Here is a 20,863-nt window from a genome sequence, read left to right on the forward strand (position 1 = left end):
GAACAAACAATTTGCACGCAAAATTGCTCGCATACTTGGAGGCAAATACGATTTGCCGTTCTAATTAAGTAATTTCGGGTGCTGCTGCTCCCGCTGTCACGCATTAAACCGCAAAATTTAATTAAACAAAAAAATGTTGGACTCACCGAGGTCACCCTCTGCCAATGGTCCGACGGTGCCGAAGAACCGCTTATCGAGGATTTGAAGAAGCTGAAGGGCAGTATCACGGACCACCGGTCTCGGACAGCCGGTGTTCATCAAGGTAACATTGATGACGGCCGTGTAATGATCGCAAGGATATTCCCTAAATAAGAAGGAAAAGAAAGAAATAAAGAAAGAAAAACAAGGCATTACTTAATTAAGTCGAGTCTGCACTTGAAGGGATACGAATTTCTTGAAACGTCGACATTAATTAACGGCTTCAAATTAGCCTTGTCAAACGCATATTACTGAAATCAATTTTTCGTCGCCGATATAGGGCATATTTAACTTACATTGATGTAAATTCAAACGCCTGAAAGTTTATTCCAATTTGAACGCAACTATGTTCAATGTCTATGTTTATAAATTCGTGCAATTAATTGTACTTACTTGGCGCTGAAAATAGTGGCAAATGCAAGGAAACAGCCATCCGCCACAGCCTGTGTACCGGTGTAACAGCGGTGCACGGTCCAATCCAGGAGAGGATCGGAATCTGGATTGCACTCCAATAGAAGCACCACGGTTTCCCTTCCGAGATTGTAAACCTGTAAAGACTCGCTTCGTGAAAACTAAATAATTCTTGTTGATATATTTTTTGGCTGAACCTTCTCTTCGTTGCTATCCAACATAACGTCGAGCCACTTGTACAAGTTACCATCCTCGGTAAGCTTCTGCGGATCGAAGCAGGGGCCGCAGCAGAGGAGGGCGCTCATAGCTTGCAGAGCAGAGAAATGCAGGTCAGTGCACTTCTTTGGGGATGGCTCTACGTCCGGCGTGGAAGCAGTCCGGATGGGCGCTCCATATTTCCCGGACCAACAGGAGAACAGACTGAAGAGTTTCTTTCGAAGATCTCGTTTCAACAGGGTTTGGCACGTGTCCACTAAGGAAAATGAACAGATTACATAAATTGTCATGAATTCACGGATTGCCGACAACTCACGACTGAAGCTCTTAATCATCTTCCTGATGAAACTGCAAAAGTGCGAAACGATCTCCTTCACGGTGGACGTGTTCTTGTCGGTTTCACTCTCCAGGTAAATCCGTGCACCTTCCATGTATTCCACGAAAGTCGGATGCAGCGTGTTCCTGTCCAACACGAAAGAACTCACGCTAAAAGTCCCGTATTGAGCTATAAGTTCGAGGACTTTAATTAATTGGATTCGCAGGGCGTCGCGTCTCCTGCGACGCCTCACGTTCTCTTGCTTCCTATCCACTGCCTCGCGGATGTAGACAACGAGCTCTTCCATTAAATCCCTAGAAGAAGCAAAACCGGATCAATCGAGTTATCGGTTTGTTTTCAGACAAAGTTTGTTGTAAGAGTTTGTACTTTAGGGCATCGCTGTTCACGTTCCCAAGGGCCATCACCGCTGCATCTCTGACATCAACGAATTCGCATCTCAGCAAAGGTACGATGAGCTTGTAAAGGGCGGCCGGCGATGCTGTGACTCCCGTGCACTTCGTATCGTTCCTTTCCGCATTCAAACTATCCGGTGAAGAGCTGCGAATCACCAAAACAAAAAGCAGGAGCACGTGTGCCCAAAATGAAAATAAAATACGAAGACTCGTTGTAATGATTCATGTTGTTTTTGGTACAGTCGAACAAAAAAAAAAACTTGAATAATATGTATTACTTCATTCTTTTTTTTTCAACAGAGATATGTATAACAGGGGCCCTCGTCAAATAACAATGAAACTACACAAAAAAAAATAAAGTAGGTAAGTAATTAAACAGATATTCTAGTCTACCATTACTAAATTAACACTATGTATGCAGAACGAAATAAACCGGTGAGAGGATGTGATTCGTTTTCTGAATTGATTTTTCGCTCTTTTTTTTTTCTTTTTTTTGTTATGACGATAGAAATAAGTAAATAAATAAAAGGGTTTAAGATATTTCTTGATTTGCTTGTTTTATGTAATAATAAAAATGATGTGGATATATGAGATTCACCTGGTCCGTTTGTGTTGTCTCCGAATGGCGGAGAGAGGCAGAGTGAATCTGCCGGTGGATACCAGACCCTGCGCCTGGACCAAGTTCTCAAGACTTGTACTGAGATCACTTGTCTCTACAACACCTTCCAGTGAACTTTTTCCAAGAGAAACCAATCGAATTAATAATAATAATTAAAAAAAAAACGTTAACCAGATTCCACAGAGAGTAAATTAAAACAGAGAGAAGTAATAAAAATTAATAATAAACAAGAACAAAACAAACAAAAAATTGTAATTAAAGTGTAACAAGAGTCCGGAGGAGACCAAGCACGTAATCCTTTCTCGTATTCGCATTGAAAAAAAAATAGAGAGAGAGAGGAGAAAAAGAAACAAAACGTATATAAACCATTCCCCCAGTAAACCGCGCGACGTTCAAACAAATAAAAGACAGAAACAAAGTAAACTTTAAAAGAAAAATACATACATGTACCATGTCGAAACTTTGTTACGAACAAGAGTAATAATAATAATAGACATTATACACAAAAGCACATAGAGACTCCTTGTTTTCGGGGAAACCATAGCGAGTAATTACAAAACGTCTAAAACAGAAACAAAAAATATGCATTGTGAAAACATGCATTCATTTTAAATGAAAATAATGAATAAAACACGTGTTTTAAAAGAAGCATTATTGTTTTTAAATGATTTTATATGAAAACACTTTTCGTATATAATTGTGTAACAAAAAAGAATCAAACCCTTCAAACGAAAAGTTTAATTGTACTTCGCTATGTTTTCACCGAACATCGGATTTACAGGGCTACTACTTTATAATAATTACCAAACGCTCTGAGAACAAACAGAAGGCAGGTAGAAAATGTAAACGTTAATTACTGTTCTCAATTGAAATTAATTATTTATAAAAAAAAATAAAATAGAAAACATTTAAAGCCGAGAAAGACGTAACGCACATTTTTAAGCTCATTTCAAGCAACGACAACGAACATTTCTATATACTAAGTCCTAATCTAAGAGAGAGAATCGATCGACGCAGACATCTACATCTTACAATGTGTACTTTAATAATTGAATCTACTTCAGTTCAGACATACGCAATAATTGATTAAAGTATTTCCTGCATTAATGCAAAGAGAAGGAGAAGTTTAGGAAGGAGATTCAATTACTCGCATATGCCCTGTATTTTTAAGCTGTGTAATTCATATGTGTGTTCTGTGTTTTAAGTTTTATTTTTCTTTTGTACAGAAAGCATTAGTACTTACCTTAAGCTGAGATCGGGGCTGGCGCAACGCACTATAGGACTGGGCACCGGAGGGACAACGCGAAAGGCGAATGTTATGTAGTTCTTCCATACGTGAATGTAGGCGTCTCTTTCGTTGACGGGCTTCTTGATAGCTGCTGAACTCCTCAGTAAAGAAGCGCGATTGTCGTTTACCGGCCTGCAGATAACAGATTATATAGAAAACATATAGTTTTTGGGATAAGTATTTAGTATCTTACGTTGGATCTATGACAGGGTACAGAGCGTTAAGTCTGTAGAACACCAAGGGCCAAGAGTGGGCAACTGCGGTCGGGCAAAAACCGAGAATGCGATCTCTCTCAAGGAAACCGAACAGTAGGAGACTCCAAGGATCATTGAAATTCACCGTATTCGATCCGCTCTTTAGGTTCGCATCCTCGTGCAGTCCTGCCGTCCAAATGCACGTGTTCCGCTCCACCAGCCATTGCAGATCGATGCTAGCCACGGATTGAACCAACGTCTTCTCGCTCGCTGGTAAAAACGGGATAACCTTCTCCACGACCTGCGGTAGGCATTGATCAATGACGTCCAATATCGCCATCTCTTCGGTACAATTCAACAGTTTCTGCAGAGTTTTGATATCGCGCAGGATGTGCACCGATAATTTTCTTGGGACCAAACGGTAAGTGCAAAGCATCACCAAGGCGAAAGCTTCGACCAAATGGAGCACCGACGAAAGCGGTTCCGGTTTAGCGTTGTCCGTCCTCTTCGTCGCCTTCGGATCTCGTGTCGCGCTCTTCGTGGTTTCCGTAGCAGCTGCTGGCTCTTTACCCAATCTCATGCTGGTGCTCATGTTACCTCCGGGAGATGAGAGAGCGTTCTTCCAAGCCGAGAGCAGACTGAGCAGCATCCTGACGCCGCTATCCACTAGCTGCGGGAAGGTGTCCAATACTTCTTTCGCCATGAACTGAGTGAAACCCCAGATAACGTCCTGACGCCAATCGGGGAAATCCATGACCAGAGTTTGTAAACTCTGGAACGCCAATCCTCGCAACTCCTCGTCCATGTGCACGGTTAATCTGGACAGCAAATCCACCAACTCTACGCCGCTCATACCATCAGGGATCAGTCGTGGTACTGCTGCAACGCAAGTCCTGAAAAGATCGATGCGCGGCTTTCTCTCTCCTGTGATCATCTCGTCCGGTTCCTTATTAACATTCTGCGTACTGGTCATCATCAAAGGTCTTCCGTACTGCGCGTCCAACGCTCTCAAGATGTCCACGAAAACGCGACGCACATGCGGGAAATACGAACTCATCCCGATCGACCTCGCAGTATCATCCGTTAGCATTTTATTTAGGAAAGTTTTCCTCACTCTGAGCGTGTTTCCGCTGGGCAATACTCCCATAGACCTCGGCATCGGTGGTTCGCCTTCCTTTTGCTGCAAACTATCTGCAACCACGAGGAACGCCCTCAAACCTATGCTCATCCTCTCCGGTGTGAGGATGATCTTGATGTTCCTTCCCACCGAAAGCAAATCGAATACGATTTCGCGCATCGCGAAATCCAACCGTTCCTGCGCTATAAACTGAATGATCTTGACGAAGATGTTTAGAGGCGTATCTCTGGGAACGACGGCTTTGGATCCTTTGGGGAAGAGCGAGTTGACTATGCTCTGCAAACGAGATAAAGTTGCGGAATTGCTTTCGCATTTGATGCGAATCATGTAAACCCATAACAAACGGTACAGCGACTCTGAAAATGTATACAAGTAAATAACATTTTGACTCGTTAAAGTAAAAACAAGAAAATACCTAAAGCCACACGGCACATTTTTGGATCTTTGTTCTTCAAGTGCGACAGGCACATGGCAAGGAAATAATGCCAATTCTGCAAGAAGAATTGCTTCTGGCTGACGCACAAAAGGCATGTGATCAGCGGAAACAAGGCTAGCCTATGCTTCGATTTAGTGCTAGCATCTAGTGTTTGGGCATAAAGCATTTCAACGAAATTCTTTAAGCACGGTACATTGACTTCGTTTTTAACAGTCTGAAATGAATATGAATAGATATTGTTTTCAAATTTAGACTATATTCAAGCAAAATGTGTCTATTTGATTTGTGATTTGTTTTGGCTCACCGCTGCTACTGGAACTAAAATTTCTACGAACAATCCGGCCAAAGCGTGTTTAATGTCCTTATCTTTGACATCGAGAAAGTATTGGGCACACTCCTGCATGAACTGGAAGGAGGCTTCGAACTCTTCTATCGGTACCATCTTTACCCGAAAGAATTTCATGCCCATGAGCAAGCTTATGATGCTCTGCGTTGTATGCGGACTGGGATCCTTTGACCTCAACTCTTTAAGTTCCGCCATAAATCTGGTTCTCACCGACATGAATCTGGATTGAGCTAAAGCACCAATCACCTCGGCGTAAAGATCTGCTATCATATGGATGTTTGCAGAATTCGGACTCGATTGAATACTGAAATATATATATATATATATACAAAAAAATTAATAATTAATTATTATTGAATAAAATCTTGTTTTACCCTTCTCTGTATTTGAAATGCTTAAAAGCGATGCTCTCTATATACTGCACGAGATCTTCGTGTCCTGGATGGAACGAAAGTTGCTTTAGGACTTCGATTAAAACTAAGCAGAAAAGGAATTCCACGGCCAAATCTCTGCGTTCCTGCTGGATGTTCGACTCGCTTCTCTCAACGGTTTCAGTTGTATTCCCAGACACCATATAAATGATGCTAGAAACAAAGAAACAAATTTATTTAAAAACATTTTTTTTTCTGGATAGAATTGAAACTACCTTTTTCCCTTTTCTACTTTTTTCTGTTCAGCGTTTGCAACCTCTGTGATTTGCCTTTGATACCATGAAAACAGGGCACGCAACAACGAAGGTAGACAGTGCTCAGCGACGGATCCAAACGAGCTTAGTAGTTGGTCGAATAGCGGATCTTCACCTCTTTGCAACACTCTGGAGAGTAATTTATCCTGCAAGAAATTGAATTTGAAGGTATTGCAAGAAGTGTCGTTTAGAAAATTACGTGATGATCGTATATGACGGACTCGATTTTCCTTTCGGCTTGCAGAGTGAAATCCGCGAAGAGCGTTCTCATCACGAATTCTCCTGGTCGAATGTCCATGTCTATGCTGGGTCCAACGCTCGGATGCGGCGATCTTTCTTTTGTAGCGCCCCATGGTAGAAGCGTACCTCTATTGCTCGAGGCAGATGTGGACGTAGTGCTTAGCATGCTATATCTGGCATCAGGTTCTGCGATTAAATTGACGCGCGTTTAGAACGGTTTCAATGGTATCAAGTAAAATTGATCACCTGGTGAATTGGCAGTGGCCAGTAGAGTTGTTGATGTTCCACCTTCACTGGAAGTGGAACTGATGTGCACTATGGGTCCAGAAATAGAGCCCTTCTCTGTGGTCCCAGAAAGTGAAGTGTGTCCACTGTGTGTGTCTGAGCCAGAGCAGACACTGTGAGAGGATTCAACATCGGAATCATGGGCACTCAGTGCAGTATCTATAAAACATGAAGCACAGCAACATTGAAAGCAACTTCAGTGGCACTAACACAGTGAATACCATTCTTAGGTCTGAATTTGAGCCACATGCTTTTATCTCTGTGGAGCATCAAAACATCAACTTTGAGAAGGATGTACTCAATGTTTTATCAAAGAGGTGATTATTGGAAAGTTAAATAAGAGAGGGAGGACAGGTGAAGTGATATACATCTGGATTAAACAGACTGAGCAAACAAGTGAAGGTTGTGCTGGCAAATTCTTCCTAACAATTAGCAAATTAGCAGCTCCTGTTCGAATTAGAGTATGAGTGAAACCAGTAGTACATACCTGAGATGTTGTCCTGTGTGGGATGTTCGTTGCCAGTGTCAGCCATCGTTTAATTCGCTTTTTATTCTATTCTAGCATAATGTCTGCAATAAACACTAATGTAAAGAATGTAAATGAAAGCATTAATCATAAGCAATTGTAATCTTAAGACTACATTCAGTGAACACACACACAAAAAAACATCAGTATTACAAATATACAGGTTATAGATCTTCTTTGGACCTCACCTAATCACATCTTTGCAAAGCGGAGAACATTTGCGAATATCATCCAATTTAGCCCTTTAAATACTGTTGCTGCTGCTTCCTATTGTTTGTTTAATGATATATTATAAAACCAATTGGTATATTGACGTTTCTCATAGCAGCACCCATCAGCATTTGTCAAATTACAGCTGGGTTGCGGTTTTTTTTCAACATGATTTGCATACCGATACTTCTATTAAATATCGTAACTAAATACACATTTGAAATATGATTAACAAACAATTATATTATCAAACGGGAATATCCAACATACACCTACCCCCGTTGATTACAATAGTGTTACATTGGCAACCAAATGTACATTATATTTAAAATATTTGAAAAAGTTTTGCAGGTGTGGTTTATTTTTCAAAATTACAAATAACATACTTTTATATAACATACAATACCAATACCAGTGAATAGTTTTAATTTGGTTGCTTAATGATGAATATGTGACTCTGTTTTTCAAAGCTTAAATGTAAATAAGAGAAACATTTTATTTAATATTTATTTAGAAAAAAGAACGTTAGGAGTAAATATATACAAGTTACATATAAAAGTTATATAATTTAGATTTGCCAAACATGCTAATAAAAAAATAAGAGTTACGGTAAAACTCTTGATATACGGGATGAAACGCATCTTAAAATACGTAAATGGATTAATGCAAATTACAAGAACAAGTTAACAGATTTTAAATTATTTCCTAAACAGAAAACGAGTTAAAATATCACAAGTTAAAAATAAAAACAGAAGTAAAATGGTAACAAATCGTCGTTTTGGTTTGTTCATACAACCTATAATGCTGTACGTATCGTACGTTTCGTTGTCGTTGCTGCCCAACACATTGCAGTATTTACGATGATGGCCAATAGCACGGCACGGTCATTCCGGATCCGAAGATGGATTTGATCGCGCTGTACGTGGAGGCTGTTCCACCCACAAGACCGATCACGATCAATTCCCAAAGGTAAATTCTTATGTAACCTGGGATGTGCCTTTCTGGCCAGAGCGGATTCTTCTGTCCGCAGAGCTTCATGTAGAAATAGGGCGGAAAAACGAACGTCAGGAGAGTGATCGTCGAGCCACCGACCAAAGAGAGAATTTTTCCGAACCTAGGTATGGTTTCGCCGATTACGACCATGGTGAAGATGATGCACGTGCGAAGAATGCTTCTCTTCCAATGATAATCTAAAAATGAACAAAAACAAAAAAAATAATGCTAAAGTTCTATCGATGATGCTAGGATAAACTTACGTCTGGGCACTTTGAAGATTTCTTCCAATTCCTGACACACCGGATTAATGACAATCAAGAAAGCTAAAACCAGATGAACTCCCATGAGAATGTTTGCAATTGTGACGAGAGATGTTTTCGACAACGACATCGATATGTTTGCTGTTACGTCTTCGCCGTAAATAAAATAACCTCCAGCTGTTACCGGTAAATATAAGATTAGTATAACTAAAAATAAAAGAAATTAGTACATATATATAGAATTATTTGCTTAAATATCATTAAATACCAATGAAAGCTGCTGTGACGCTCGTCGAAAACTTCTGCTTATTCTCCATATCGTTCTGAATGGTTGGGAAGGTGGAAGCTCCTCCGAAAGCAAAAAGCAACGTTCCGAAAGAGAGGAAGAAATCTTGAAATCCGTGCACTTCGTGGCGCGTCGGTACAGTCTTATTCATCCCGTCCATCACAATTTGCGTGAAGAACAACACGCAAGCTACAGCTGTCGTCAATAAGGCCCCGACGCCGACGATCCTAAAATGTTAAATACGTATTGTAATGCAAAGATCATAATCGCAAGAAAGGTAACAAGTATAATACCTGAATTCTTTAGGAGATCCCAGCCACATCGCAGGCGTGAGCACCGCGGCGATCAGCAAAAACCAGACGCAGAAACTGGTGCGAGGAAAGTGATCGATGAGAAGCTCTTGGAAGATCTGCGAGGAGAGCAGAAGGTAGACCGTTCCAGCACCGAACAGCGTAAACTGTATACAGCCGGAGACCAGAACGCTGATCGAAGAATCGAATAGTAGAGAATATTGTATTTTGCAATTTAGTTATCTCGCTCACCTGCCCCATTTCCCCACGGCTCTGTGGGCTATCGTCGTGTAAGGATTCCTGGTGCGCCCCCTGTGCTCTGGGTATCGTTCTTCTATGATATCCCAGCACGCCCCCAACCTTGTGCCACCGTAACCCGCATTAAAACAGAAAACAACTAAGATAATTAAACCTATCCAACCTGAAAAATAAACAATAAACACGTTAATCTAAGTACAACAACAACAACAACAAAAATGTATATTAAAATGAAACATGAAAATAAAAATAATAAACTTTACTCGTTGTCATTTAGAATAATAGCAAGTAAATGAAATAAAGATATCAACTTTATATTTGAACTGAAAACGAAAATCTGAATGGTTTTATCGACTTTCGACTCTTTTATTGATAGAATTATAAAAGAAATTAATTGATGTTTTTCTTATGATAATGGATGTCGTCGAGATTTAACATCGAACCACTTCGAACCAGCAAAGATTAAGAATTTTCGAAAAATAAAGTTATCGCGGCATTACCGAAATCAATATATTTTTGGAATGTCAGAAAAAAAGCAAATACGGATAAAACGTACACGTGTGCTGACAATTGTTGGATTTCAACTGTAACTAAGGTAACAAAAATGAAATGAGTCATTTCCTCGTGATGCGAACTGAAGAATTCCGTGCAGCTCGATATACTTTTGATAATAGTATTTAAATAGTGGCGTTCTACATTCGATATTTACAAAAAAATGTTATGATGTAACTGAACTGCTTGCTTTCGTAGCAACAGTGCGCATCTTTGTTTGGTTCAAATTCGAATGTAAACATTACGACGACGACGACGATGATGATGATGATGAAGAAGAATTTTATCGTAATTAGTGTAGGAATTCCAGCCTATCTCGCTACAACAATGCAATAAATTTTAATTACGATTCGACAAGAAACCTACAATCGTTGGGCATTCGCTCCTTTATTCAGATAACAGACTATTATGACTGGTCTACTAGTTACTCTATCAGAAGAGGAGGAGTCGTCAACAGTAATCGCACTACTGTCCATCACGCGGCAATTAATTGACTTTGATTACCCCACCAATTATAAATATCCAAAAATTTTTCCTTATTTATTCATTGCGAAGCGCGAAAGTACAAAGCGAAATATAGATAAAACTAATCTGACTACTCTATTCGGTTTATCTGGAGAAATAAAAAAAAAATTGAATACATAAATATTATATATATATATATAGATGAAGGTCAGAATTTTCGTCCAGCGAAACAAGTAACAAGTAAAAAAAAAAAAAACTCATATTCTGGTTAAGATTAGAATAGAAACGCATGCATCATTACGAAACACTGACCTCATCGCCACCTCCACTGTACACACATACTTTAATTACACCTTCCAAGGTTGCGCGTCTAGCGAAACGAAGAACATCGCAATCTGTTTCGTATTACAATTCTTACAGGATGATCCTGTACGTATCGAAGAATCAATTACCTGAGTCAACTATGGCCTTCGGCAATGCCAAAACACCGCTTCCCGCCATCTCTCCAGCTATGAAGACGGCCGCCGAGAAAACGTTGAGCCCCTTCTTTTCCTTTTGTGTGTAGGACACCTCATCTGTACCCGCATTATTGGATCCAGTTTGCACCTAAAACAATAAACAACAATTGATTATAATTATATTATTTATAAACAAAACAAATTGCTTCATTTCCAGAAGTAAACATTAAAAATAAAGCAGATTATTAATGCGACAATAATTATATTTGGAGAATTCATCATATTTAAATCCAGAAATCATTGCAGCAGTTTCATGTTTTCATACTTCTATTTGATAATAAACAAATTGATAAATAGAAGAAAAAAGATGCTCCATCAATGTATTACGATTGTTTTGTAAACTAGTTTTCTTTTTCTTGTTAATATGTAATTTCACTGGATTAACCTTTTTGGTGCAGACATTCAACTGAGTGTAGTCCTTCACCATTTCAAACCTAACGCACCAACAACAATCAAATGAATGAAAACTGTAATAACAAAATAATTGGTCCGATTAATGTAATCAAAGCTCTTCCTGATAAAGCAGACTCTTATGTGTGTCTCTGTGTGTGTGTGTGTGTGCATGTGTTACTTCATCTATCTGCTCAGTGTTGAATAACAAGTCGACTTACCCGGTCAGTGTGTAACCTCCTTATTGGATCCTCAGGATCATGGGTGGCCCTTGCCCAGATGGGTTCCCTGGAGCCCCCCGTGGAATTGTAGTTCCTCATCATCAATCAGATCAATCAAAATAAATTCTTTGTTATTGCAATAGTTAACTGTTGCTATCACAGGTCATCGCGTTTCTCCTTTTGTTTTGTTTGTAGAGGATATTTTAATAATTTGAACTTGACCACAACGAATGGTGCGAATTAACCGCCAGCTGTTTCCTTCATCCCGCACTGATTCGTTTCATCTAGAAACGACCATGTCCATTTCCATAACAAACTGCTGCTGCTGCTGCTGAGCACCACCACAATATTCCCGCATGACGACTGTCATCAGAGCAATGGGTGTACGTTTGGTTGCCCGCATAACGAAATTCAAATAAACGTAACGAGCTTACGCAACTCACGAATCCGTTCACTTTTCTTAAAATTAGAAACTTCTTGGAATAACCCGAATACGTAACGAAAACGTTATGCAACGATTGCTCCCTTTTCTCCACGCACCTTATGAAATGATCATTAATTTTACAGTAATTTCTTATCTTTTTCTTTATTGGTAACGAAAACTATAAGTAATTATAACACCTTTTCCATTCGTTATTCGGAAGATAACAATGCATTATTAATACAGGTTCAAATCTCTTAGAGAATATTTTAATCCCTTTCTTTTAATACAAAATATTATAACAAAACGTGCATCATCAGTCTTTAATTTCGACTTCTCGTTTCTTTTTTTTCTTCAATTGGCGACCAGCTTTCCCAGAACAGGTATATCCTGAACGCAGTTTCCGGCGTAGTCGAAAACGTCCTTTGCCGTTTCGAAATTCGAGATTACCATCCAGATTAAGCCCAAGTAGAAAGCCAAAGCTAAAGCGCGATCGAGAATGTACATGCTGAAAAAAATAAAATATAGATGTATATATAATTCAATTAAGTTTGATGTACTAGATGCTTACAATGTTTGTTGTCTTCTGCATCTGGGCAAGGTTTTCGGATCCTCCTTCATGCAGAATTCGCGAGCTCCCAATATGCAATATTTGAAGTACTCCTTGACGGAGTATTTTCTGAAGTCCATGTGGAATATCTCTTGATCGACGGGACTTAAATTATCTTGTAGAGATAGGAAACGTTCGCTGGAAAAGTTCCACTGACGAGTCGCGAAGAATTGCAGCAATTCCAAACCGTCCTGTATCTTCGTTTGCACTCGAACCATGCTGAAAGATATATACACGATTTGTTAATAATATATTTTCAATAAGTAAGTTTGATGATTTACAATCTCTTTTGCCTGAAGATGAACATCAGACCATCGATTAAGTAAGCTGGAATCCAGTGGGAGAAGATGCAGTAGAGGCGATGAATAAAGTACGAAGCGCGAATGTCGCCATCCGGATACCAAACCATCATTTCAAATGGATATTGGTAAATTAGACTTCTTCCGATGTCCAAGACTTCGCCCCAGGTTAACTTGAAGACTCCGTCATTAGTCATGTTGTATACAGGCACTTCTTTGGGTCTACAAAAGAAGATTATTAACATTTCGTTTACTGATGGATTGATTGTGGTTACTTTTCAGGCAACGATCCTAATTTGTATGCTACCAAAATCATGGCGTTGATGGCAATGTCGACTGGAACGACCTGAGCCCTGTTCTCTCCTTTGCAATGCATTGAACGCAACACACCTTTTCCTGCTGCAACTAATAATCCCATAGGACCGTTCAAGCTGTCCACCCAACCTCTAATAGGCTCAGAAAGAGCTGGAACAACTGTAACAAAAAAGAAAAAAAGAAAAATGAAAATTAATATTTATTTTTTTTGCAAAAATGTTGTTGCATTTACCAATGGATGGACGTACGATGGCAACCTTCATATGATCAGATTCATTGGCTACAAGCGTCTCGGCCAATCTTTTACTGTAGGTGTACGTGTTTGGATGTGGTTTAATCAAAGATTCTGTTACGTCCAGCAAGGCGTCATCCTTCATCCACTTGGTAACATCAACAACAGCTCTTGGATCGTCGGGGCATTTATAAACCTAAAGCAATATAATAATTAAAGTATTCTTAAAACTATTTAAAATAACTTACTTTTTCTTCGAAAACGTCGATATCAGCTGAGCAAAATGCGGTGCTCATGTGGATGAAAGCATCCAAATGCTTGATCCTCTTCACCAAATCGACGACCCTTTCAGTTCCCGCAGTGTTTTGTTCGATTGCATCTTTGAGGATGGCCTCCAGTTTGAGTGTAGCAGCGCAATGAAACACCACGGAAGCATTGTTGATGATGAGCTGTTGCTCGGCTTCGCTCAAACCCAAATTTTCGCTGACCAAATCACCGTGCACAGGTTTCAATTTCTTTATGGCCGCAGGATTCGAATCGCGCAATCTCTTGAACATCTACCAAAAGAGAGAAATCTTAAAATATTCAGATTGATGGCATTTGATGGCTACTGACTGGCAATTTGAACATCTCCTCGATACGTTGCTCTGGGTTCTTTCCGCGCTTCGAACGCATCAGGATGTAAATATTGGCGATGTCTTTGCAGGAGAACAGCAGCTTTTCAACGAGGACTTTACCCATGAAACCGGTGCCTCCGGTTATGAAGATGCTCCTTCCTTTGTACCATTCTGCTACAGCGCTCTTATCGTGATCCATTGCTAAACAACAACAAAAAAAACACAAGAAATTTACTTATATTATCTTTTTTTAGAAACAATGATTAATTTGTTCTAGTCTGTTTTTTTTTTCATAAAAGAGAGTTCACATCTTAAATTGTAATTAATTATTCTTAAACTTCTTACAAATGATTTTATACAAAAAAATAACAAAAAAATAAAAACCAATGTTTAAGCTTAAGTTTATCATATCAAATTCAACTTTCGAATCGATGTACTTTTTGATTTTTGTTCCGCGTGAATGGTCAAGCTTCAAATGGAAGAATGAAAAGAAAAAACCTTTACGTAAACATTGACATTTTCTCTCCATGATTAATCAATTTTGGTGGGCCGTTCCTAAAATACGAATGATGCAACGTTTCTCTACGTCAAGCTTTCCTGAGTTATAATATTATTAGTATTTTCAATATTCAAATTTGGAAAATAATGCAATTTACCAATTTCGGATACGATCTTATTTCTTCTGCTGCTGTGACTTTCCCTGCGTCGCGCATTCATTATTGGAGCGCGGACAATTCATAACGTTTGTCTCAACAAACGGTGAAAGTGAACCAATTTATAAGACTGCGTTCATTCGTTTGAAATCAAAAAAATAAAATGAATTCCTTCATCTTGATTTTCAAATTGATTGAAATCCAATTGTCTTGTCGGTATCAAGTATATTTCCAATCAATCTGTAACAATATTTCTTACGAGAGTTGATGTTGCAAGCTACAATTAAAATGTATATAGAACGGACAATTATTTACGTAAATAATAATTGGAAAAAAACCTTGATTCTTTAAATAGACTTATAAACAAGTTTAATATTTAACTTTATTAAGTCCTGTTTCTCTTTCTTTCTCTCATCTTGTCGGTGTAATTTACAAAATTCGGTTAACCTAAACGTAATCCGGTTTTTAAATTCTAATGCTTACCTTTGCGCAACCGCTTAGATATTTCGAGATTCGTGATTGAAATTGAGAAAGCCGTTCTTCAGTTGCTTAGTTTTATTCATCAACAATAATAATTACCGAAGAGATCTTTCCCTTGGTTAGAGATTGCTTAGATTTCAATTAATTACAATTTCAATTATTATTTCGTAATTAATCACAATTATTAATTACTCTTTGCGGAAAAAAACACAACAATAATTATGATATTTTCTAGGATGTCATTAAGTTTAATTAACATACGGCAAATATGATGATGATGCAGTTACCTTCGAGGAATGCATTCGCTAATGCAAGAAAGTTAAAGTCCATCGTTTTAAAATGGAATTAATAGTGGTGATGTACGCGCCTATGTATATATTTTAATTTTATTTTTGCATAATAAGGAAACTCTTTCACTTGAAATTTTTATTTTTTTTTTGGTTTTCATAATAAGGAAGAACGTTTAAAACATTGTCACTGTTTATATATACAACGAATGTTACATTCCTTTTTCTTAACGAGTTATAGAGAATTGATATAGCTTGTTTTTTTTTTTTAGAAACAACGCGGTGACATAATTGTATGCTGTGTTTCCGTTTCCATTCGCAAATTGGAATTCGTTAGTGGGTAATTGGTAATTTTCTTCTTCGTTTCCTCACTTTCCGTTTTAATTGATTCGCGTTAATTGGATTCATCGATGTCGCAGTTGCGAGTAGTTTATTGGTGTTAAGTAAGTTTCAATTAGATGAAAGAATGGCGATGTTTAGACAAACAATACAAAGCAATTTATGTAAGAACATTAGATTACGTAATTCCATTAATTAATTTATTTACTTGGAGCAATAATTTAAAAAAAAAACATGACAAATTACACAACTTTTTTTTTATGTTGAATAATCTAATCTAAGCATACATCTTTATTATTATTTAGTTTCGTAGTTTAAGAAAGTTGAAGAAGCTGCGTCACGGTATCTAATTGAATTGGAGATTCTTCTTTTTTGTTAGATTTAAATTGATTTGTTAGAGTAATAAAATCACGCAATAATTTTCTGATTGCAAAATTCAGCAATTCTCGTGTACATTAAAGAACTGTTAATAAACCTTACCTAAATATTGACATAATTATAGCTTAAGTTGTTGGTTCATTAAGTAAATTTAAAGAAAGTTTCTGAAAAAGTATATACAATAAATCGATAAATCCCAATTTTATATTTCATTTATGAAACAACAAATCATGTAATCTTATTTGAAAATAATCATTTTTGCAGTCTTGTATACTTGTTGAATGTTGTCAATAAATCTATGAATCTCTAGTTTATATTTTGCTGATGAAACAAATCCCGTAATCATGTTTAGAAATAATCCAAGAATGCTATGAATTTAATTAATGTCATATATAAAAGATGGCTTGAAGAAAGTTTCTCAAAACTTCATTTAAATATATTTTAATGCTGTAGTGTAATCTAAACGCACACTCATTTTGTATATTAACGTTATAAAAGTAGAAAGTGAATTACATGTCTACACATGGCACATTCCTATTATATTAAATATGGATATTTTTTGTTTTTGTAAATTTCATCGAAAATTATTTATGATATTTAATTAACCAAAAAAAATATTACTTACCAAAATAATGAAATGAAAATAACTGAATTCGAATTCGAAACTGTATTTCTTTTGTTGTTGTTGTTGAGAACTTCCACTTTGTTGTGGAAAGCTCCGATCTGCAGGAGCGTGAATTGTAAACTGGCGGACTGACCTTTCTTTCAAACTTACTTAATCTAAATCGCACCGGATCTCTCCATTTCTTTCGCTCGCACCGCGAAACTGGTTTCGGAAACGAGAAAGACGCACAATTGGCTTATTTCCTTCAATCGGCGAGGAACGAGGAAGAAAAGGATAAATAAATAAAAAAAAACACATTTGTTTCGTTTGTTGTGCACTTGTTTATTTTAATTATTGTTTTGTTTGAGGCTTTCCAGTCAATGGGTAGCTTGTTTTTTTTTTGGAGTACGTCCGTTTCTATAGTAATGGCTCAACTTCAACGAATACAATTAGTTTGTTTTTTGTTTTGTTTATGCGTAAATTCATTAATTGTGTAAAACAATGTTTTGTGTAATAAAATATAAATATATGTAGAAACTGGAGCAGGAAGAGTATACAGTTTAAGTGATTTAAGTGTTTAGGTTTAATTTTTTTTTAATTGAACTTTGGTAGCTTAAGGAGAATACATCTCAACTTTGAACGCAAGTTTAAAGAATTTAGAAGAATTGTAAAGGTAAACATTGACTATTATTTGTTAGTTTAAATTAGATTGGTTTAAAAAATGTTATGTCTAGTTTTTTTCGTTTTTGAATACTGTTAATTTGAAGTTTGACAGTTCACGAAGGTTAAGCAACGCCAACTTCGATCTGAATATGAAAATCTCAACTTGGAACAAATTTAATGGAATTAGAAAATTTGCAATGGAAAACATAATAATTTGAAAAACTTGAATATGAAAAATCTAAATTTCGAAATTTACTAGCAATAATTTGAAAAGGAATTGAAAAACCGAAACATACAAAATTGTAATTTTCTGTCCGAAGAAAACATTTAAAACATGAGTGTTTTTTCATCTTAATTAGTCAAAAAAACGCAAAGTTATGTATATAATTAGATTGAATAATTGAAATGTGTATAATGTGCAACTCTTTGGAGAAATGAGAAGAATTTATAACATGAAGCTGCTTAAAACTTGTGTAATTTTCATATTAATTAATTGATCAATTGTTATTTTGGAAACTGCTCATAAAATACTTGATTCATCGAAAGAAAATAACAAAGTTGTTGTTGTTATTAAAAGAATAATTAAGTCTATTTTTTTTATTCTGTCGTTAAGTGTGTTTACATATATCATCACAACCATTTAATTATTTATTTTTAAAATTCGTTCTCGAAAGTAAAAATACACAAATCTTTCTTTATTCGTGTACAATATGTTACCAATTAATTGTAGTGAAAGAAATCAGTAGAAAACTAACTGACTATGACTTATTAATAAAAAAAAATAGAGTAGATAATTTACGCTATTGTTTAAAACAAATTGTAGTTTGTAAACCGAAACGAGCACAATCTGCTAGAACAATGAATTTCACATACATTTAAAAGCCGTTGATATTTTAGTTATTAATATAAGTTCTCCATCAATAAATTATTTTTTCTAATAATAGAAAAATTGTAAATTCATTAAAATATATTTAAGGAATAAAAAAGTATTGATTTATTCGAACTTTAGAGGTATTTTGCTTTTGACGAAGAAAATAAATATTCTTTTAAAATATTGCGAACACGATTATAGAATATTTCTTAGCAATGCATCAATCTAATTTCACTTTTACTTTTCAATCTCCTCTCCGAGTCAAATATCATAATATGCAGATTATCCAATCGTTCCAATTATAAATGCATCTAAGCTCTCATTCACAAGTCCAATTTGTTCTTTCTTTCTTTCTCTATAATTATTTTATATTTATGTAACTCCGAATTGCGGAATTGCTTTTCTGTTCAAATGCAAAGGAGGCTCTTTCGAATGTTTTTCTTTGTGCACCACATAAAAGGTTTTCTAATAGAGAAATAATTGATGGACCTAATACTAATGCGGTTATAATAATTGCCACTTATGTGGAAACGCACATTTCCTCAAGCTTCGCTTTCATGTTTTTCCAGCTACATTTATCTCGAAGGCGTTGAACTTAACGCGTTGCGAAATTTGTTATATACATATATATATATATAAAAAACGAGATCAATTATTGTGGATTTGTTGTATTTTTTTCTCTTTCGAAACTCTTTCAAACTTTGCAAATGTTTTCTTCTTAATGGAAATGCAGTTGCAAACGTTTTAAGGTATTTCAAATATTTAGCGCTTACATAATTAATGGCTTGCATGTATATCTCTTGTGTAATTTGAAGAGAAATAAAAATCGATGCCAGATGAGAAGAACAACAACAAGGTGAGATTGAAAAATCTTTCTTACGATATAATTGCTTTTCTATTCGATCGTCGGCCTCCTCTCCTCTCTTCGCCTTTCGTAATCCTCTCCTTTTGGTCAAGTGAAATGTTTTGCTCATCGGCGCGTTTCCATTTCGAGATTATGTTTGCTTTGATTTTTTCTTTTTGACAAGATTATATAAAATCTAACATTTACACTAAAAATAAGTATTTATATTCTGATGAAGATTTGGCAAAAATTAAAGTTCAAAAATGCACTGTTTTCACGTTTTAGTGATTTTATACAAAACTATAATAGTTTGAATGGATTAATCTGTGAAAGCAAATTTTAAAATTAATTCCAATACGAATGTATAGGCAACTTTATTTACTTAAAATAAAATTCCGATTATGAAAAATCTCTTGGATCTGTCACACGTGCACTAATTCTTATTGTACAAAATATCGCAATTGTTAACATGATTTTATCCGTTTCATCTTACATGATATCAATTCCCAAGACGCCAAAAACTTTCTTGGCATAGCTTCTGGCATTTGATGAGACGACGGGGCACTTCAGCTTGCCTCGAGTGCATTTTGGGTACGAGCTAAGTACCTTGTTACCCACTTAACTATTAAAAATAACTTGGGCCGCTTCGGTTAGAAAGTCAAGGTGCATCAGACGAGAAAGGTCGTCAAATTCTAATTGCAATTTCGAAATCCACCTCATTGTCAATTTTTTTTGTTCTTCAAAATTTGAAACTTTTAACCCGCAATATCAGAGTTCAATTAATAAAGTCTTAAATTGACGTTCTGCAATTTAAACTTCTACATCTTGATAAATTGTTTTATAATAATTGCTGAAATCTCAACTAATGGTTCATCATTTTAAACACTAAATTTTACGATGTTTTTATTTACACTTTCCTTGTTTCACTCTACGAAATGTCACTTTGCAAGCGAATTCCCGCGAGTTTAACGATCATTAAAATTCACCAAATACATTCCATAACTGTAATTAGCATTCATAAACGGAGAATTGTAATTGTAAGCAATAAAACCATTTACGTCTGTTTAATATTACTTACACACTACTTCCGATTGATGTAATCTCAATGTAAATGAAATTTGTGAACAATGCGACTGAGGATTCGACGTGAATAGTAATAACAATAATGATACAAACAAGTAAAACAAATGTACCTTTGAATGTAGGTTTCATTCTTTTTTTTTTATTAAAAAATAATATGATGATGACGCTTCGATCATCAAAATCCAAAGAAACAAAAAAAAAACACTTATTTTCTTCATCATCTTTCAACAACAACAAAATATATATATATATTGATATGTGTCTGATACCTACCTTGGTCGTAGAGTGCTTTGTGTATGTAAAATATACGTCTTATATAAATCTTTCTTTCTTTTTAAAGACAAAAATTCAAAAGAAAATATTGCAATTTACAAAATTATAATAATAATCATCATCATCATTAAAAACAA

General features: G+C 36.2%; 3 protein-coding genes across 11 annotated transcripts in view; all 3 read right to left on the reverse strand.

The window, feature by feature from the left end:
• LOC108565263 (protein furry) overlaps nt 1–7,798 on the reverse strand; it is a 26,848-nt gene extending 19,050 nt beyond the window's left edge. For 4 of the 5 annotated variants that reach the window (XM_017924625.1, XM_017924622.1, XM_017924623.1 and 1 more), the window contains exons 1-16: nt 7,500–7,797; nt 7,273–7,355; nt 6,747–6,944; nt 6,460–6,686; nt 6,222–6,406; nt 5,950–6,159; nt 5,534–5,879; nt 5,209–5,443; nt 3,655–5,149; nt 3,417–3,593; nt 2,153–2,287; nt 1,529–1,699; nt 1,142–1,455; nt 807–1,081; nt 592–746; nt 147–304 (exon numbers count right to left, since the gene is read on the reverse strand). In XM_017924625.1, coding sequence (XP_017780114.1) covers nt 147–304; nt 592–746; nt 807–1,081; nt 1,142–1,455; nt 1,529–1,699; nt 2,153–2,287; nt 3,417–3,593; nt 3,655–5,149; nt 5,209–5,443; nt 5,534–5,879; nt 5,950–6,159; nt 6,222–6,406; nt 6,460–6,686; nt 6,747–6,944; nt 7,273–7,318 — 4,327 coding nt within the window. In that variant the 5' untranslated portion in view covers nt 7,319–7,355; nt 7,500–7,797. Of the gene's footprint in view, nt 1–146; nt 305–591; nt 747–806; nt 1,082–1,141; nt 1,456–1,528; nt 1,700–2,152; nt 2,288–3,416; nt 3,594–3,654; nt 5,150–5,208; nt 5,444–5,533; nt 5,880–5,949; nt 6,160–6,221; nt 6,407–6,459; nt 6,687–6,746; nt 6,945–7,272; nt 7,356–7,499 lie in introns of all 5 variants that reach the window. The other variant, XM_017924624.1, reaches the window with a different exon arrangement.
• A 287-nt stretch (nt 7,799–8,085) lies between these two features.
• Nucleotides 8,086–12,120, reverse strand: LOC108565273 (amino acid transporter ANTL1-like). 2 transcript variants are annotated; one of them, XM_017924643.1, is made up of 7 exons: nt 11,532–11,620; nt 11,081–11,234; nt 9,606–9,774; nt 9,357–9,545; nt 9,046–9,290; nt 8,778–8,984; nt 8,086–8,711 (listed from the first exon to the last, which is right to left on the reverse strand). In XM_017924643.1, the coding sequence occupies exons 1-7, from the start codon at nt 11,571–11,573 to the stop codon at nt 8,377–8,379; spliced, it is 1,341 nt and encodes a 446-aa protein (XP_017780132.1). In that variant the 5' UTR covers nt 11,574–11,620; the 3' UTR covers nt 8,086–8,376. The 2 variants fall into 2 exon arrangements, with proteins under 2 accessions (XP_017780132.1, XP_017780131.1); XM_017924642.1 differs by lacking the exon at nt 11,532–11,620 and adding an exon at nt 11,758–12,120 and having other exon boundaries at nt 8,087–8,711.
• Nucleotides 12,121–12,382: 262 nt separating this feature from the next.
• LOC108565260 (putative fatty acyl-CoA reductase CG5065) lies at nt 12,383–19,900 on the reverse strand. Of its 4 annotated transcripts, none has more exons than XM_017924617.1 (8): nt 19,864–19,900; nt 14,250–14,452; nt 13,883–14,191; nt 13,635–13,830; nt 13,363–13,561; nt 13,070–13,309; nt 12,750–13,007; nt 12,383–12,686 (listed from the first exon to the last, which is right to left on the reverse strand). In XM_017924617.1, the coding sequence occupies exons 2-8, from the start codon at nt 14,448–14,450 to the stop codon at nt 12,533–12,535; spliced, it is 1,557 nt and encodes a 518-aa protein (XP_017780106.1). In that variant the 5' UTR covers nt 14,451–14,452; nt 19,864–19,900; the 3' UTR covers nt 12,383–12,532. The 4 variants fall into 4 exon arrangements, with proteins under 4 accessions (XP_017780106.1, XP_017780107.1, XP_017780104.1 ...); XM_017924618.1 differs by lacking the exon at nt 19,864–19,900 and adding an exon at nt 17,014–17,110; XM_017924615.1 differs by lacking the exon at nt 19,864–19,900 and adding an exon at nt 14,908–15,133.
• Nucleotides 19,901–20,863: the final 963 nt, after the last annotated feature.

This window comes from Nicrophorus vespilloides, unplaced genomic scaffold (genome assembly GCF_001412225.1).
Source record: "Nicrophorus vespilloides isolate i.1.1-1 unplaced genomic scaffold, Nicve_v1.0, whole genome shotgun sequence".
Taxonomy (NCBI): Eukaryota; Metazoa; Arthropoda; class Insecta; order Coleoptera; family Silphidae; genus Nicrophorus; species Nicrophorus vespilloides.

What these genes read in the sequence shown, in the direction of transcription:
- LOC108565273 (XM_017924642.1), bottom strand. Translation starts at nt 11,859, where the DNA reads ATGATGAGGAACTACAATTCCACGGGGGGCTCCAGGGAACCCATCTGG. An exon ending in GGATCTCCTAAAGAATTCAG is followed by an intron (nt 9,291 to 9,356) that starts GTATTATACTTG and finishes TTAACATTTTAG; the next exon opens with GATCGTCGGCGTCGGGGCCT. An exon ending in CGTCACAGCAGCTTTCATTG is followed by an intron (nt 8,985 to 9,045) that starts GTATTTAATGAT and finishes TTTTATTTTTAG; the next exon opens with TTATACTAATCTTATATTTA.
- LOC108565260 (XM_017924615.1), bottom strand. Translation starts at nt 14,968, where the DNA reads ATGAATGCGCGACGCAGGGAAAGTCACAGCAGCAGAAGAAATAAGATC. An exon ending in AGGAGATGTTCAAATTGCCA is followed by an intron (nt 14,192 to 14,249) that starts GTCAGTAGCCAT and finishes CTCTTTTGGTAG; the next exon opens with ATGTTCAAGAGATTGCGCGA. An exon ending in TGCAGAAGACAACAAACATT is followed by an intron (nt 12,687 to 12,749) that starts GTAAGCATCTAG and finishes TATTTTTTTCAG; the next exon opens with CATGTACATTCTCGATCGCG.